The sequence below is a fragment of the Corvus kubaryi genome, unplaced genomic scaffold (assembly GCF_017639235.1).
Source record: "Corvus kubaryi isolate FWS band 111438036 unplaced genomic scaffold, C.kubaryi_AGA036_p1.0 37387, whole genome shotgun sequence".
Taxonomy (NCBI): domain Eukaryota; kingdom Metazoa; phylum Chordata; class Aves; order Passeriformes; family Corvidae; genus Corvus; species Corvus kubaryi.
Window position 1 is genome coordinate 6,351,837 of NW_024581129.1, and position 16,686 is coordinate 6,368,522.

At 48.7% G+C, this 16,686-nt stretch overlaps 1 protein-coding gene across 2 annotated transcripts; it reads right to left on the reverse strand.

The window, feature by feature from the left end:
- Positions 1-722: 722 nt before the first annotated feature.
- Positions 723-11,112, reverse strand: DHRS7B (dehydrogenase/reductase 7B). 2 transcript variants are annotated; one of them, XM_042036780.1, is made up of 7 exons: positions 11,009-11,112; positions 6,486-6,661; positions 4,891-5,006; positions 4,006-4,216; positions 3,289-3,381; positions 1,824-1,976; positions 723-1,481 (listed from the first exon to the last, which is right to left on the reverse strand). In XM_042036780.1, exons 1-7 carry the CDS (start codon positions 11,026-11,028, stop codon positions 1,276-1,278), a joined length of 975 nt encoding a protein of 324 aa, XP_041892714.1. In that variant the 5' UTR covers positions 11,029-11,112; the 3' UTR covers positions 723-1,275. The 2 variants fall into 2 exon arrangements, with proteins under 2 accessions (XP_041892714.1, XP_041892713.1); XM_042036779.1 differs by lacking the exon at positions 11,009-11,112 and adding an exon at positions 9,930-10,072.
- Between the last annotated feature and the right edge of the window lie 5,574 nt (positions 11,113-16,686).

Sequence of the window (16,686 nt, forward strand, 5' to 3'; positions counted from 1 at the left end):
CTGCTTTCCCTTCCTCTTATGTTACCTGCTGTGAGGAGCTGGAGTAGACCAAGGGATTAATTTCATAGCAATGTAATTTCTTTGTCCTGAGATGTGCACTCCCAGGCAGGACATATGAGGCAGGGCACATGGAAAATGCTGGCAAGTGCATGGAGGTGGCAGGAGGGGGCTGGACCTTGGTTCGTACTAGTAGAATTAATTTCAATTTTAAGATTACTTCTGCCCTCTCTCTGTGCAGTAATTCCTTTTTCCTAGTGGTCCTGGTATCCCTCACATGAGGAGAAGGGATGAGGAATGGAACATGGCACCCCTTCAGGCTGTCAGGCTCCCTAAAGCCTGTGATATGTGAACAGGCTGGTTATGATTCCCCACTGGATGTGATCCTAATTAGCATCTGTGACTGCTTTAAAGCAGATGAGAACAAAGGGTCTGTCTGCTACACTCTGCACCCTACACACATGGGTTCTTCTCTATGTGCCAGAGAGTGCCTGGCATCCACAGGATCACACCTGCTCTGTGCTGCAGGTGGCCCAGGTGTGCTGCTGTCACCTGTGCAGTGTGTCCAGGCAGCAGCTGCCTTGCTATGCTGTTCTACCTGTTCAGTGCTTCCCTGCATTCCTTGGGCTGGGATTCAGAGAGTGCTGCCACTGCAGAATTAACTGTCCCAGTACATCAGCAGGGCACGATTCAGACAGGTAAAATGACAGCCAAATACACCCAAATTGTACATCAGTTACTTCTTTAAAAGTGGCACTGGATTGAGCTTAATTTAGCAGATGACTTGGCACGTTAACAGAAAGAGGCTCTGTGAAGTGTCCCCAGTGCAAGCAGCATGTCCTGGATTGGGCTGGAAGGAGTGGAAAGGAGACACTGATCACGAGAGCTCCCAGCTGAGGACTGTATTTCACAGGAGTGGGGAAAGCCAAGGTCTGCTCGTGTGAAGGCAGAACAGGTGGGTTTTATTTGTAGCAGGCCAGTAAAGCTGAGCATGGCTGGAGTGAGGTGAGGAGTGTTCCAGCACAGGGGCCTCCCTGGCTGCAGTGTGTTCCCCTGACCCATCCCCTGCAGTCTCAGCTCTCCCCCATTGTCCAAGCACCCTTCCTTCTCCAGCTGAGGTTTAGGCGCTGTCTTCCAGCAGTGTGGGGGAAATCACTTCCCAGTCTCCATGCACTGGTAAAGAGCATTTTGAGAAAGGATTTTTCTGCAGGAGCACCTCCAGTGATGTCCCAGCTGACTGCAGGGACTCAGCCTCTCCCTGCTCAGGTGAGCTGAGCTCTAAGAGCCCTTTGCTTTTCTCTCCTTTTTTGCTCTAGATGCCATTAAGGTGAAGAAGAGCCTGGGGCAGAGGTTCCTCAGGTAGACAGCCAGGCAGGGGGTCAGGCCAGCCACAAGCACTTCCTTCTTCTTCTGTCCCACTGCATTGAGAACCACCTGAGCCACCTCGGCCGCCGTCTGTCCCTGGGCCGTGGTCTTGTCCATAACTGCCAAGGGAAAGCTGAGTGAGCACCAGCACCAGCAGGTAAACCCTCACTGAGATACCTTTCCTAGGAATGCTCTAACTGTACATGGCTGCTTGCTTTGGTTTTTACTCCACAGGTGTAAACACAGGCAGGTGTTCCTCGTGGTTGGCCCAGAAGGCAATAGTTGCTCTCTGGGGAGGCTAAATTTTGGGGCTTGCTGTTCCTACCCTGCATCCAAAGTTGGTTTTTGATCCTTCAGGGCTAACCTATGTCCCCACCAGAGGCCATGTGTTGCAAACACACTTTATAATAACTTGGTGATGTGGAGATGCTTTAGAAATAGGGCACCGAGTGGTATCTCACCTCCATAGCGAGATCCATCTGCTGTGACAGCATTGAGGGACAGGTTTGTCTGGATGTATCCAGGGCTCACAACTGTCACTTCAATGTCATACTGCTCCACCTCTGCTCGCAGACAGTCAAAGAAGGCCTGGGTAGCGTGCTTAGAGGCAGCATCTGGAAAACAGGAAAAGGACAGTGCACCAAGGAGAAGGAGCAGCGCTGAAGGAATTTTCACTTTCTGAATGGGTTTTTCACTGCAATGCAGCCACTTCTCAGCAAGAACCCAAGAGTTGTTCTCCAACCTCTACATTTGTTTTTGTTTAGTGAATGGCAGCAACAGGTAGCAGGAGTGAGAGGCAATTTAGGAAGACAAAACGTAAACTCAAGTTGAAAACTGGCTGGGATCCTGAGCTTAATATCACAGCCCTGCCAAAGCACTCCAGAGTGAACCCAAGCTGCCTCCCACTTCTGATAAAGGAGACCCAAAGCCTTTGGAAGGCAGAGCTGGCTGCCCTGCACGTGCTGAGCACTGGGAACTTGCAGAGCAGGTTCAGGACTTAGCTGCACATAAGGCAACACCAGATCACACAGGCAGAGCAGGGAAGTGTGGCCTAGGGCAGGATTTTCCCCTGTGAAATGGCTGAGTGACTCCTTTTGCTTGGTCACTACCTGTGACTGCCACCACCACACCAGCAGCACCAAAGCCAGCTCAGCACAGGCTGCACACCCTGCAAGGACCCAGGCAAGGGCTGAGCTCCTGCTGCCAGATCCACGTGGCTCTGGGCCCTGTGCAAGCGTTCTGGGAGCTCCTCAGAACACACTTCCTGAGCAATTGGACCCACATTACCTGCAAAACCCCATGGCTCAGACATTCCAGGCTCTCCCCCATTCAGCCCCACTCCTGACCCACTGTATGCCATCACCACTGTACTTCTAGTGTTTATTTTCAGTGATTTACAGATGCTTGTGTGCCAAACACTCTCCTCTTAGTTCATCCATCTTCTAAAAGGCTTTTTTGCAGTAATCCCACCAATATTTCTTGTCATAACTGATTTAGCATGAAGAGTTTGCTGGATCAAGATTGTTTAGGCTTTTGTTCTGGCATTGTTTGTACTATGGCACTTCATAATTTATTAAAACAAAAAATTCCTTCTTTCTTAGAGGAGGTGATGCAGGCAAATGACAAGGATAAAATACCATAAAATTATGGAATTATAGTAGCTGTCAAGTGTTATAGTCAAGGACTATCAAGCTGTTTTTAAAACATATTCTCCTTCTCCAACCCTTAAAAACTTCAGGACAGGGCTAAGATTTTGTATTTGAGAGTGCTGTCAGTGGTCTGTGACCCCATTGAGGGTGATGCACAGCTCTGCCTTCCCTGCTCGCAGCCAATTCCGTGGAGAGCTAAATGTGGAAGCAGGAGCCAAGTATTTTTTCAGCCTGGTGCCCCAAATATGTCTTTCCCATCTTCTGTGGAGGTACTTACATGCAGATCTGAAAGGAATGCTTATTTTGCCTTGCACGCTGCTGATGGCCACAATGTGGCCTTGTCTCCTCTTGATCATGGAGGGGAGAAGTGCTAGCAAAGGACAGAAAAGACCCATTCAGACAACAGTCCTGCCATTGCTGCTGTCAAGAATCAAAGCTTTCAGAGCACTCAGAGATGCTGAAGGGAATTACAAGATCCCTGTTCAGTGCAGGGGTTGGGACAGTGCTTGGGATGCCTGACTGAAGCTGTGTCTGGCTGGGAGGTTCACCTGTGAGGAGACTCCTTGTGGCAGCAGCTGCACAAGGGCTGCTGTGGTGGCTCTGATCTCCCACAGGCTGGGCAGCAGGACTTGCTTTTCCTGCCACCAGAACATCTTCCCATTTCCTGCAGCTGACATGCTGCAGGCTGAGCTTTCTGTGTAACCAAAGCTTCCTAGGAAAGCTGCAGCTCCACTGTAACCCCCACCACGTTCTCCTGTCAGTGTCCTGTCAATGCAGACAGGGTAACTGGACCTCTTCCTAACTTCCTGCCAGGCTAGAGTCAGGAGATGGAACCAGGTATCATCTCCAATGGGGTACTTCCCATCCAGTCATGCTCAAGCACCTCCTCAGGCCTGCCTCCCCTCTCACCCTGTGCTGTACCAGGTACAAACACAAGTCAAGCTGTGCTCAGTTGTGCTGGTCTGCAGAGGCATCAGCCAAATCCATGTGGTACCTTTGGTAAGGGCTATAGGTCCAAAGTAATTTGTTTCCATCACTTTCTTATCCACATCCAGTCCTGTGTCCACGACTGTGCCGCGGAAGCTGATGCCAGCATTGTTGATCAGGATGTCCACGTGACCCAAGGCCTTCAGGATCTCCTCAGCAGCATTTACCACAGTTTTAGTGTCCGAGAGGTCAAACAGCACAGTGTGAGGTTTGTGCGTCTGGGAATAAAGTAAAGTTAGCAAAATACAGTTCAGTGCTGGATGTGCCAGCTCATGATGGGATTCCCCAGCTCTGGAAGCACAGGAGCAGGGCCATGCAGGCCCTGTGCAACTGCAGTGCAGCAGTTCCATGTGGCAGGAATACGTGACAGAAATAGGTTGTGCTCGTCTTTCTCTGCTCCTGCAGCCTGTTCCTTATACCTGAGCCTAGGAAAGGGACAAAGGAGATCTTCCTCAAGTACTAAAGTTTTCTGTTGTCTTATTAAAGGAAACACATCTGAAAAAGGCAAAATGTAACCTGTGTGTTTTCTACAGAAGCCAGCAATACCTTTCTTAGCCACTGTCAGCAGGCATAGACATTAAAAAATAAAAGCCAACAGAAGGAAAGTCACTTTTCCAGATTCAGTGTATGAGGTACAGGTGTAAAGAGCCTGGGCACCCTGCCCTCATGTGCTTTCACTTCCATTTCTAGCCAAGATGGCTTATTTTTGTGGGGTTTTTACAAGGAATGACATGCCACGTACTCCTATAGCAACATCTATCCCTAACCATGGAGTTGCGTTTTTCCTATTGCTCAAGAGACCAACCCACAGGCAATTCTGTAACTTCTGTAACAACCCAAGCAGAAATCCAGGCCACGTGAGCCCACAGGCCTGTCCTTGTCCCACACTCACGTTTTTGCGGTGATTCTTCACGGCACAAAGCTCCTGCACCACCTCTTTGAGCTTCTCACTGTCTCTGCCACAGAGCACCAGCTTGGAGCCAGCTGCATGGAAAGCTTTGGCACATTCTTTGGAGGAAGCAAGGGAGAGAGAAAAGCAAGCATTTGAGTATCAGACAAAGGACAGATCCACATCAAACCTGGTGATAGCTAAAACTTGCAGGGCTCAGAGGTGGCTTTATTGCTGCTGTGTGATGGTGAGGCTGATTTACAGCGAGGTCACAGCCACATCCCACTCTCCTGGGACTGTGACAGACACATGATAGTGGTGAGGCAGCTGCTGTGCTCACAGATACTGTGCTGGTTAGACAGTTATTGTGGTGTTTACACATCCTCCCCCTCAGATGGTCAAATTTGCCTGTGCCTCTTCATTTTTGACTTGAGGCCCTTCTTAAGAGGGACCGCAGTTACCTTGTGTGTGTTACCTAACACAGTACAGCCTGGTCTTAGGAGTTTCAATTTTAATGAACACCTCCAGAGGTTCTGGAAGCCTGGGATTTAATGGCTTCATCAAGGTGATTCTCTTCATCGGGAAAAGGCTGGAGAAGGGATGCCAGGCTATTGCCCTCCTAATTGCATGTGGATGGCAATGAACACACAGTACTTAGAGGTTAATAACTAGGAGTGAGGGGAGTTGTAAAAGATCTTGCAAATGAGTCAATAAGGGAGGGAACTTTACTGTACAATGGTGGAAGTCTCTACACCCAACAGCACTGATGGCGCTCCAGCTGGAAGGTCTCTCCTGGAATACTAATTTCCTCTCTTCTTGATGAGAAGTACAAGATCCTTTACCACTCCCACTCTTTGGCTGTGGCAGGCAGAGAGAACCAGTTCATCTCCTTTGGCCAGTTTGTGAACACCCCTGTCCTTAGGAACAAACTCACATGCAAAGGCAGCATCAATTAAAGCTCTATTTGTTCTATAAATGTACTCATCCTAATGAAAGGCCTTGATAGCAGAGAGCACCTTGTCTTCCCTCCAAGCAGCTTTTAAAGCAATTACAGAAAGCAGAATTAGAGAATGTAGCCATTGAAGCAAAACATAAGTTTTAGTTGGAAAAAAATACTCCCTGGTGTTAATAATGCCAAGAGTCTGAATTCAGACTGGATGGATTTGTACCATGAGAGGAAAGGTACCTTAGCTTGTGGGTGAGGGACAGGGAGAAGGAGTGCAAAGTTTGGCAGAGCAGCTGGAAGTACAACAAACATGAGTGCAGAACACCCGTTCTGGGAGGTTTTAAAGAAACAGTTTGGCTTCCTGGCTTTTTCAGGATTTAGGGGAAAGACCCCTGACAGCACAAGAACAGCATCTAATTTCTTGCTTTGATGAGCTCCACTTTATACAGGACAGTTAAAATTTTCTGTAACAAATGCTGAAGACTTTCTTGCATCCAAACCTGCGCTGGCTGTGGTTATAACTCAGGTGGGAGCCACATCTCTCGAAATGCAGATCAATAGGAACTTTCCGCTCATTACTGCTTTATTCCATACTGCTCCTGCCACAACCCCCTGCTTGTCCTGCCCTTGGTGCCCTCCTTTGTGTCCATACCTTTCCCCAGGCCGGAGGTGGCCCCTGTGATCACCACCACTGCTTCCTGCAGGTAGGCTCGCATCCGCATCCACTGCAGCAGCCGGAACAGCGCAAAGATCCCCAAGCTGCCAAAAAGCAGTGGGATGATGACTGTGCTTGTGAAATCCATGACCTTTCCTTTCTGAACTGTCTTCCTAAAGCCACAGGATGAAAGGAAAGAGATCATTTCACCATGATGAAAATGAGCAAAGGCTTGAAAACTATTTTGAAATTATTTTTCTTAACCCTGCCTTAGACAACCAGTAAGCCACCAAGATACCTCTGTAGCTTTCCTCATTGCTTTATTTAGGCTTTGGAAAGTTCACATCAGTACCCAATTTTAAGCATTTAAATAGTAATGTGAACATCCCAGCAGGACACTTGGTATTGCGTCCTGTCAGCTGTCACATAACAAACTTGGGCTTAGGGATGCTGTTCCCGTGTTTTGCCCTAAATTCACCCTCTTGTACAAAGTGTATTTGGAGTGGAAGTTCCTTGGGGCTGGGATAATTCTCCACATTCTTCTGATTGTATAAAACTGCTCGGATTTCTCTAGAACAGTCAGTACCACAGTATCCACAAGCCAGAGATCAGTTACTGTGCATTATCCCAGATGGATATAAGCCAGTCTGTCTTTTGGAGGCTCCAGGTTTTCTCTCTGAGCCAGTTATTTGCTTAACACACTGAAATCTCATCCTGGAATTGGATTCTGATACCAAGGCATAGCCCTAATCTCCTTGCTAAGCCATTCCTTCACGGGAGTAGTTTATGTGACAGCTTACTACAGGGCCAAAGAGCAAGTGGGACTTCTGTGAAAAGGCCACTAATTCTCCCTCAGTATATCCCTGAGCTTTTATCAAAGCTTGGTGAAAGAGTAAAGTTAATTACAACTCCTTCCTGGAATCTTCTGGGTCACACATAAAGTCAAAACCAAACATCAGTGTATTTTCCCTTCCCTTCTTCCTTGTGCAGGCAGAGTTTGAACTCTTGCAGTCTGAACTGCAAGACAGGCCTTTACCGGGAAGATACTGGGAAATTCTGGGCACACAGTTTGTGCTCCTTCAAACAAAAGGACAGCATGAGAAGCAGAAAACAAGAGGTAACTAAGGCAGAATTCAGTGTCATTGAGTAGGACTGAGCTTGTATGGAACTGAGGGTATGGCAGAGGCTCTGCATGCCATGGAACAGAGCTAATGTGGAAAATATCAGGCTCTTCCAGATATCCATCAGGGGCTTGGAGAGAATTCCTCAAATAGCTGCTCAGTGAACAGCTTGCTGACATAGTAGTGAACTGAATAAAGTAAGTATTTCTGGGGGTACAGCTGGAACACAATAAAATAACACATAAAGACAGCTCTAAATAAACTTGGCAAGGTCTGAAAACAAAACCATCGAGTTAGAACACAGCTCTTCTTGGGGTCCTTTGGAGCTTCCCACTCCTGAACTAACTCATGTGTGTATGAAGTCCTTCCTGGTGTGATCCACTGTGGATAATGCAGGGAGACATCTGGAACAGCAGCTCCCCCAGGCACAGGAAGCGTGCCCAGAGTGGGAAAGCAGAAACCCAAAAGGAGGATTCAGCTCAGGCCACTGCAAAGCATCTTATTCCTCCAGCCCTTTGCTGAGGGAGTGCACACAGGGTGTATTTTGTACTGGTTTGCAGCCAGGGACTGGTACAGTTGATTTGACATGAGAGAATGGATCTTCCCTGAAATAATTCCTGGGAAAGGGATGTTTTGACACAAGGCCACTGGCCTCTTCAGGCTGGATGAGAAGGTTCTCCTGACTGATTCATGCTCAGCTGGTCATTGAAAGCAGCTGCCTTCTTTATAATTCCCTTTTTTTTGCTCTCTCAAAGGTCTCTTGAGAGTCAGAACACGAGGTGTGGGCAGGAACAACAGGTGCTGTGCTGACACTGGGCTTAGAGGACATTCTGGAATAAAAAAAAAAATCTTCAGCCCACGTTTAAGCCCTTTCATTATTTCCAAAGTGGGAGCTGACAGGTGCAGTGGCACTTCCCTCATGAGGCACTGGAAAAATCTAGCCCTGCTCTGGTTCTGGTTTCAGTGAAATGCAGGTGAAAAGGTAACTGGGAAGAGGGGGCTTTCCTGACACCTCTCCTAACTAAAGCACACTGAGATCTGAAAAATATTTCCAAGTCTTTTATTGTTTTTCTTTCCTTTTTCTCCATGTTATACACAGGAACTGGGCAGATTGTCCATCTCTGTCTGAAGGCTGCAGCAAGGCAAGAATCCAGGCAACAACCTGCTTTGGCAGCTTCCAGGCTGGAGTCTGCATCAACAGGTAACTCCTCTGGGGAGGGGAAACATGGGATGGGGAAGAGAAGGAAGTGGAGCAAGAGAGAGAAGGATTTGCCAATCAGAGATGTAAATCCCTTTATATTAGGGTATGCAGATGCAGTACCTTCTTCCAAGGTGCTCAAATGGCCTCTTAAAAAAACCCCAAAACAAAATCTCAGTTCAGTCAGAGAGAGAGGAGGAGAGAGAGGAAAACCCAGCTGAATAAATTATTTGGGACAGAAGAACTTCTGTAGCACTTCAGACCTACAGGAGCAAGTTTTGCTTTGATTTCGTGACTTGCTTCTATCACAAACCCAACTTTAGGTAACGTTTTGAAGTAGCCAAAGACACTCCAGAGCAGCTAATGCTGTGTCACATTAAAAACGTGGGTGAGGAACACGTGGGTTCCACGCATCATTTGAGATGAACTGAGTATCTCAGACCTCCTGCTCAAAGGTCTGACACCCCACTACCAACTTTGTTCAGTAATTTAGGTATTCATGCTGAAAAAAACCCTGTTATTAACAGGTGATGTATATAACATCAGGTTTTCAGAATGAGAGAAGCCACTGCTCATAAAATGGTTCAAATCAAGTCCTGTAATTCCCAATTCTCCATCCCAAAAGGCAGGATTGGAACATGCACATTGTTAGAGAGCAGAAATAACACTGATAATGTGAGCAAATACAGGTGATTGGAAACTTTTTGAAGGCTTCCCATAGAATGAATCACATTTATCCAATAAAAAAAGCCCTCCAGAACTTTCCCCCTGAAACAAAAACTGGATGTTATCCTATAAAAGCCAGGACAATGGTTTCTGAAAGAACAAGGATATTAATTAATAAGGTCAAGGGTGCACTAAAGGCAGCAAAGATGAGACCAGGTCCCAAAGAACCAAACCCCTGAAAGCTTCCCCAAACAACACTGATTCTGCAGCTCCAGGCTCCCAGAATCACATTGTCCTTTATGTGACGAGTGGCAGCAACTGGGAGGCTGCATTCCCAAATCCAAAGGTTGGGGGGATAAAAGGAAGGGAAAAAAAATCTGGTTTTCCTAAGGAAAAAAGCACAGCCCCTTTAAGCTTGAGTGAGGACTTTAGTGTGAAGAAAGCACAATGTCCTACCTGAGAAAAGGGCTCACTTGCAGTGACTCTGAGCTGGAGTCTCCCTCCGGTCCCAGAGCAGGACAGCCCCGACTTAAATTTGGAAATGGCAGCAATCCAAGCAAATGTGCCGAGTCCAGTGCCAGCTGAGCCACGGGCTGCCTCTAAAAACAAACCTTGGGAATACGGGCTCTGACCTTTCCAATGCAAGGGGGGGAATTTAACCCCCAGACTGAAAAGATAGAAGTGACCTCAAACTTCTGAAACCAATGAAACGCCTAAGGAGGAATGCAGCAAGTGACAGAGCTCCTCATTCCAAACAGGAAACAGGAGAAGGAAAACAGCAACCCGACTGCAATTCTCAAAATAAATTTGTCACCCAGGCATCACCTGAGGCATCACCTAAGGAAATTCTGTTGTATCTCAGCAGTCATTCAATGGATCCTGCCTAAGTTCTTCCATAATCGTTATGCAAAACAACAACCTCAACCCATGGTGCAGCACGAGGGGGAAAAGTATGTTTCCAGCACCCAAAAATCAGCCTGGACTTGAGAAATTATCTGGTCTTCCATCTGGTCTAGTGGAAGGTGTCCCTGTCCATGGCAGGGGGTTGAATGAGATGGGATTTAAGGTCCCTTCCAACCCAAACCAGTACAGCATTCTAATAAATCGTCTTGTCATAAATCTTCCTGCCACTTTTACTCAGTTACAAACTGTAATTCCAACCCTCCCACGCGGAAATCCTCTATTGGGGTTTGGGACAGAAACAAAGGTGGCATGATTAGAAAATTGAAACACTTGTTGTTCCAAAGAGAGCATTTTGCCCACATTTACCAAATCAAGAACCACCTAAGCCACCGTGCGGACATGACAGCTGGCTGTCTCCCTGATTTATCTACAACTACGTGTTTAATGCCAGTACCAGCGGTGAACTCTGTCCTGGAGAGCGCTGGCTGTCCCTGCGCACAGCAGCGCCGCGTTCTCCTAACCTCTCCCGCATTTCCCAGACCCCCCACCCCTCTCAGGGCCGCACCCGCACCCCCCGGCCCCTCCCGGGTGTCCCGTGTGCCCTCCTGGCCCTCCTCGGTCCCCGTCCCCACCTGGTCACCGCCGTCACCATGGCACCGCCGGAAGTGACGTCGCGGGCACGTCCGCCCGGCTCCGCTGGGCGCCCGCTCCGCCCTGACGCCAACCGGAAGTCGTCGCCGGAGAGCCGCTGCCCTCACCTGTCCGCCCGCCTGTGCAGCCCGGCGGGGGAGCGGCGCTGCCGACCACGGGTTCCGGCCTCTCGGGATTCTCGCCCGGGGGGGGGATTGCCCTGGGCCCCAGAATCCCAAAATCCCAAAGGGATCAGGCTGGAAGGGACCACTGTGGGGCATCTGGTTCAGCTCCCTGCTCAGCAGGGCCATCCCAGAGCACGGCACAGGGCTGCATCCACACAGCTCTGGAATATCTCCGGTGAGGGAGGCTCCACACCCTCTCCGCTCTCTGCTCAGGGCTCGGGCGCTGCACAGGGAAGTTTTTTCTCATCTCCAGGTGGAACTTCTGGTCATCGGTTTGTGTCCGTTCCTCTTGTGCCATTACTAGACCCCACGGAGCAGATCCCGGTCTGTCTCTGAACCCTCCCTGCACATCCCGAATTCCCATCTGCGGTGGTCACTGTTTTACGTGCTCAGTGCTGATTACACCGACCTAAATTCTGTCCTCTTTGGTATCTCCGCATGAAAACGGAAGATGCAGAAACAACCACAGAATAAGCTCAGTTGGAAGGGACCCACACGGGTCATCAACTCCTGGCCCTGCACAGGACACCCCCAAAATCCCACCCTGTGCCTGAGAGTGACACTGGCACAGGACAGGACTCTGTGCAAGGTGTGACTGTGAAGAATAATGGCAAAGTCCTGTAGTAGGAGAAAAGAGGCATTTCTACAGAGCCTCTTTCACATCCATGACTGGGGAAAACCTGATTTCTCTGATTTTCCATGAGCTCTGTGCAGAAATGGGGCCTGAATGTGCTGCAGGTTGTGCAGCTTTAAATCCCCTCGCTCGAGTGCTGGCACTGATAAGGGCCATAGAGCGTTGCCAGGCTGGCACAAACCTGACTCCAGTGATCCCAAAGTCCAAATGTGCCAGGACTCTTGCCCTGAGGAAGGAAAGGCACAGGGAGCTTCTCCACGTCTTTGTGAAGGTGTTTGTGAGCAGCAGGCACATTTAGAGAGGCATTCAGAGATACTTAAGTGTTTTCCAAGGGCAGTTAATCCCAGATGTCTTTCCATGTGAACAGCAGCAGGATAAAGGACAGCTTTTTGCAGCAGCTCTTTGAAAGATGGTTTTATCATAAATTTTTATGATAACTTTTTTCTGCTCCTCTCTTCTAATAAGGAAAACACTGAAATTAATTCAAAGCTTCAGCGTCGGTGCATCATTAGTAAGGAATCAATATTTCAGGGAAAAAAACCAGAAAATAATTCAAAATCTTCCTTAAAAAAACACACTCTGAAAGGAAGGATGATAATGCACTTTTTTGACTTCAGGGACAATATGGAAGGAAATGGAAGAATCAATAATTTTATTTACACAAATGAAATCAAAAAATCAAACCCAGAAGAAGGGTTATGTTATGGCAGCCTTCCTGGGAGCTCTAGTTGGTGCTGTCTTCTGAAAATCAGAGCTGGAAAAAGCCATTTCAGTCCTTCTTTCCCACCCAAGTGGGGCAGGAAGAGCTGTAGCCTAATGCAGCAGTTACCTGAGAGCTCTGCCCAAGCTGCTCTGGTCATTTACCTGGTATCTCCCAGGTGTTTGTTTTAACAGGGAATGGTCTGTCCCCAGACTGGCAGGAGCTGGGAGAGTTGACTGAAACCAAGTGCCCAGTGAGTCACACAGCAAAGGGTCAGACTGGAGCTGCAATTGGAGAGGGAAAGTCAATGAAGTAAAGCTTGACTTTGTTGCTTTGATTGGAATTCCATTTTCTTTGGTTAATCTAATGTAATTAGCAACAAATTCACCTCTGATTTAAACCTGCTCATTGGCACATCACACACTGGATGGGGATTAGATGATTTACTTATGTCGACATGTCTTTGTTCTCAGAAACATTAGTGGAGAATCTACCCCAAATCTAGGACTGGTTTTGGAGACTGTGCAAGCCCCAACTGGTAAATGTTGGTATAATCTAAAACCATGTTTGTTGTTTCTATTAGCACTCAAATCTCTCCTCTTTTCTTTCTCAGCCTATCTGGCCACAACTGCAAAGGGCCGGAATCCTTTTAGCATGTTAACACTTTCTTGATAAACATCCTGCTGTTCTATCACTGCTCTCTTGCAGTGCAGGAGCTCTTTTTTGAGGGGGAGAAAAGAAAAGATCTCCAAACTCAATGAACTATTTGTACTTGTGTTTGGTGACATCTGCTTTACCGCATTACTGAGTGCAGATCTGCAGCCTTTTAACCCTAGTCTCTAGGGCAGCAATTTTGTGCCCTAGTTCTTGTGGGCTCTTATTTGTCACCTTTTTTCTCCAGGAGTACAAGATGTAGCTTCTTGCTGTAAGAAAAGCTTTGGTTGCTTACCCTAAGAGCCAAGATCTGGGCAGAAATCCCCACAGGGTAATAAAACTTCCCCAGGGAAAACATCCCTGAACTAGCTTGAACTGAGAGCTGCCAGTTTCACAGTGCCTTTGGCTGGAAGATGTAAATGTTCAAAGGGCTGTGGCATGATTAAAGATTTTCTTGTCTCAGCCTCTCATACAAGGGTGCAGACTCTCCTCCTCCCCTCCCTGCTCCCATAATTGGGTTTATAGGAGTGAATGAAAACATTCTAGGGTGGTAGGGGAAAAAAACAAGACCTGGAATGGAAAACAGAAAAATAAGGGCTTCTCAGGGCTTTTCCAATTCTTTGCCCTGCAGCTCTTTGTAGATTTGTCTGTGTCTCTTCCAGACAGTGACCCAAGAAGATGGGGCTTTTGCCCCATCTTAACTTTTGCCCCAGTTATAGTTCTGGTTTGGACCTGGGCTCTGACTCAAGGACATCGAACTCCTTTCAGAGAACTCTTTCTGGATACTTGGTCACTGTTTTTCTCAGCTCTTGTCTCTGGGAGAATTTTGCTGCAGGTTCAGTTCATTGCAGTTCAGTTTTTTTCCACCACCTGAGTATTATTTTTCTTTTCCAGCTATTTTCTATAGGGTTTGTTTGTAATTACTGTCTCCTCCAGAGCCTGCACTGCAGCATTTCCAAGCTCAGTGTGAGAACAGTGTAGACTTATTGAAACTGCATTTCTGATGTGTGATCGTGTTGCAAATCCCCAATCCTTGCGGATAACCCAAAAGCCGGGGGAGTGGGAGAGGCAGCAATATCCTCTCCTCCTGCAGCTAAAGATCCCCACACTCCACAATCATTCCAGGGGAGATAGTGATGTTTTGTCACACACAGACATGGCAAAGCTGAGATACCATCTCCATACAAAGATGCTAATTGGGTCTTTTTTAATTGCTGAGGGGACAGCTCAGGCCCACTGTACAGAAATATTTCCTACCTGCAGCTTCACTGCTCTCAGGATATCCAACCCTGTCCTTCCCTGCTGCCTTCCCTTCTTGGTTTGGAGTGGGAAAAGCAAGTAAGGGCTGAGGGCTGGGCCCTCAAGAGCTGTAAAGCCACAGGCACATCTGCAGAGGAGTGGAGAGCCCACCCTTCTCGTGGGTTTTGGTGGGTCAGGAAGGAGTTAAATGACAACAGAGGGAGAGGCTGTGCTATTGTTCAGGCATCCCTGGGTCCAGGGTGGCTGATCTCTATTCCCGGATCTGCCTCTGGCTTCCTGCACGACCTTGGACTGCTCACTTACCTTTTCTTTTCCTTAGCTCCCAAACTACAACATGGAAATCCTTCTTTTCCTGTGGTGCCTCGTTCCCTGTGGGTTTCAGGGGGGCTGAGATTCTCTGGTGGGAGATAAGGGGAGGAGAGAAACGCGTTTCCATTGAGAAAGGTTTAAGGAGAGGGCAGCAATTTGGGGGCATGTTCCTGTTCGTTCAGGTCCAGCACGGGCTGTGCATATTTGGGTGATATTTGGGGGTTTTTAGCAGCAAACCTGTGGTGAAAGGCAAATGTTGGTGCAGCTGCCCAGAGCGCTGCCAGCTGCAAGGAGCCTGTTCTTCACTAGATGGTGCTTTGATCAAAGATTTGGGTAACCGCAGTTCTTTCTGCACAGAATTTCCTAATTTTTCTTCCCCAGGCTCCATTCCTGCCCCTGTTTCTGTGCTTTAACACCACGGGGGCCACTTAATGATGCTGGATATCGAACAAGGCTAATCTGTGGTACTGCAGGCTCCAAGCACCCACCAGCCCGCCGGGCTCCCGGGCTTTGGGGTTTGAAGTGTGGATCAGTGCTGCTGGGCTGTGGCAGAGAATTGAATTCTTTCCGTGTTTTCTATTCCCATAAGGAAAAGGCTTCAAAGAGCAGGTCCCCTCCCCCTCTCTGCTGGTGAAGGGCATTTAGAGAAGCTGGGAAAAAAATCCAGCCCTGACAGACGCATTTATTTAACAAATCGCTGCCTTTCCCTACCTTAGCAGAAGACTGGGTGTTTTTTAAAAAGGGGATTGCTGCTTTTATATCCATCTTTGTATTCAGGAGATGGTTACCTAGCCAAGGTCATTGCTGCTGCATGCCAGGATCGAGCAGCGAGCCACCCTCCTCTTCCTTGAATGAGCACTGCTTTCAGTGGGGCTCCCCCAGGGAAAAAAAATGGGAATTAGGCTTGAATCTGGCCAGCGCAAGATCCCAAGCTGCTGCCGGGCAGAGAAATCCACAGGAACAGCGTCCCCTTTTCCAACGGCAGCAGAGGAGATGAATGAAGCTGTAATCAAACATTTCCTGTGCAGACATGCACAGGGCTGGGCTGTGCTGTGACAGCCTGTTCCTGGCACTCCAATCCGGCACACACAGGGAGAACCAGGGGCTGGGCCCCCGCCACGTCTCCCTGAGGCTGTCGCCTCCCTGGGGATGGTCCCTGCAGCCTGGTGTCCCCAGTGCCTCGGTGCCAGGCTGCTGTGCCAGTGCCCGCGGGCATCCCGGCGCTCCCGCCGGCTTCCGTCGCGCACAGCTCCCCCCCCCGTGCGTTCTGGCAAGCGTTAATGAATGGGGCTGGGGCTGGGTGGCTGCTCGGACCCCACAGCCACGCACAGAGTGACAGTCCGAGATCTCGCTCCTGTCCTCCGCCCCGCACCGGCCACTGCTGCCACCGCCAAGCTCGCGGGTTCGATCCCCGGATGGGCCATTCACGTCTGAGTTGGACTCGGTGATCCCTGTGGGTCCCTCGCAGCTCAGAATATCCTGTGATTCTGTGCCTGCACATGTGCGCTGACCAGGCCGGTGTCCGTGCCGCTCCCCACATGCAGGATGTTGTGCTAATGGCAGCGATGTCCCCACAGCAGGGACAAGGCGATGCCGGACTGCAGTGTGACACTAAACTCCTCTCGGGACCGGGAGCTGACACGGATTCTGTCATTCCCCTGTTGTCAGCGTCTCACTGCACATGCATTTGTTCATCATTAGTAAGATACTGATGCTGACTAAACCCTGACTCTCGATCACACAGAAATTCGCCCAGAACTGCGGGGTTCGGACTCGTATGGCGAGTGAGAAGTGGGGACAGGGCATTTCCTCACATCTATTCCATCTGGAGAGCAAACCCCTCTCCCAGTTCCTCCTGGCTGACAGGGAATTGCATCACCGGCGTGTGCAGATATTTTTGTTTTCCCTCTGAAATGTGCTTGTTTTATTGTTTTCCTC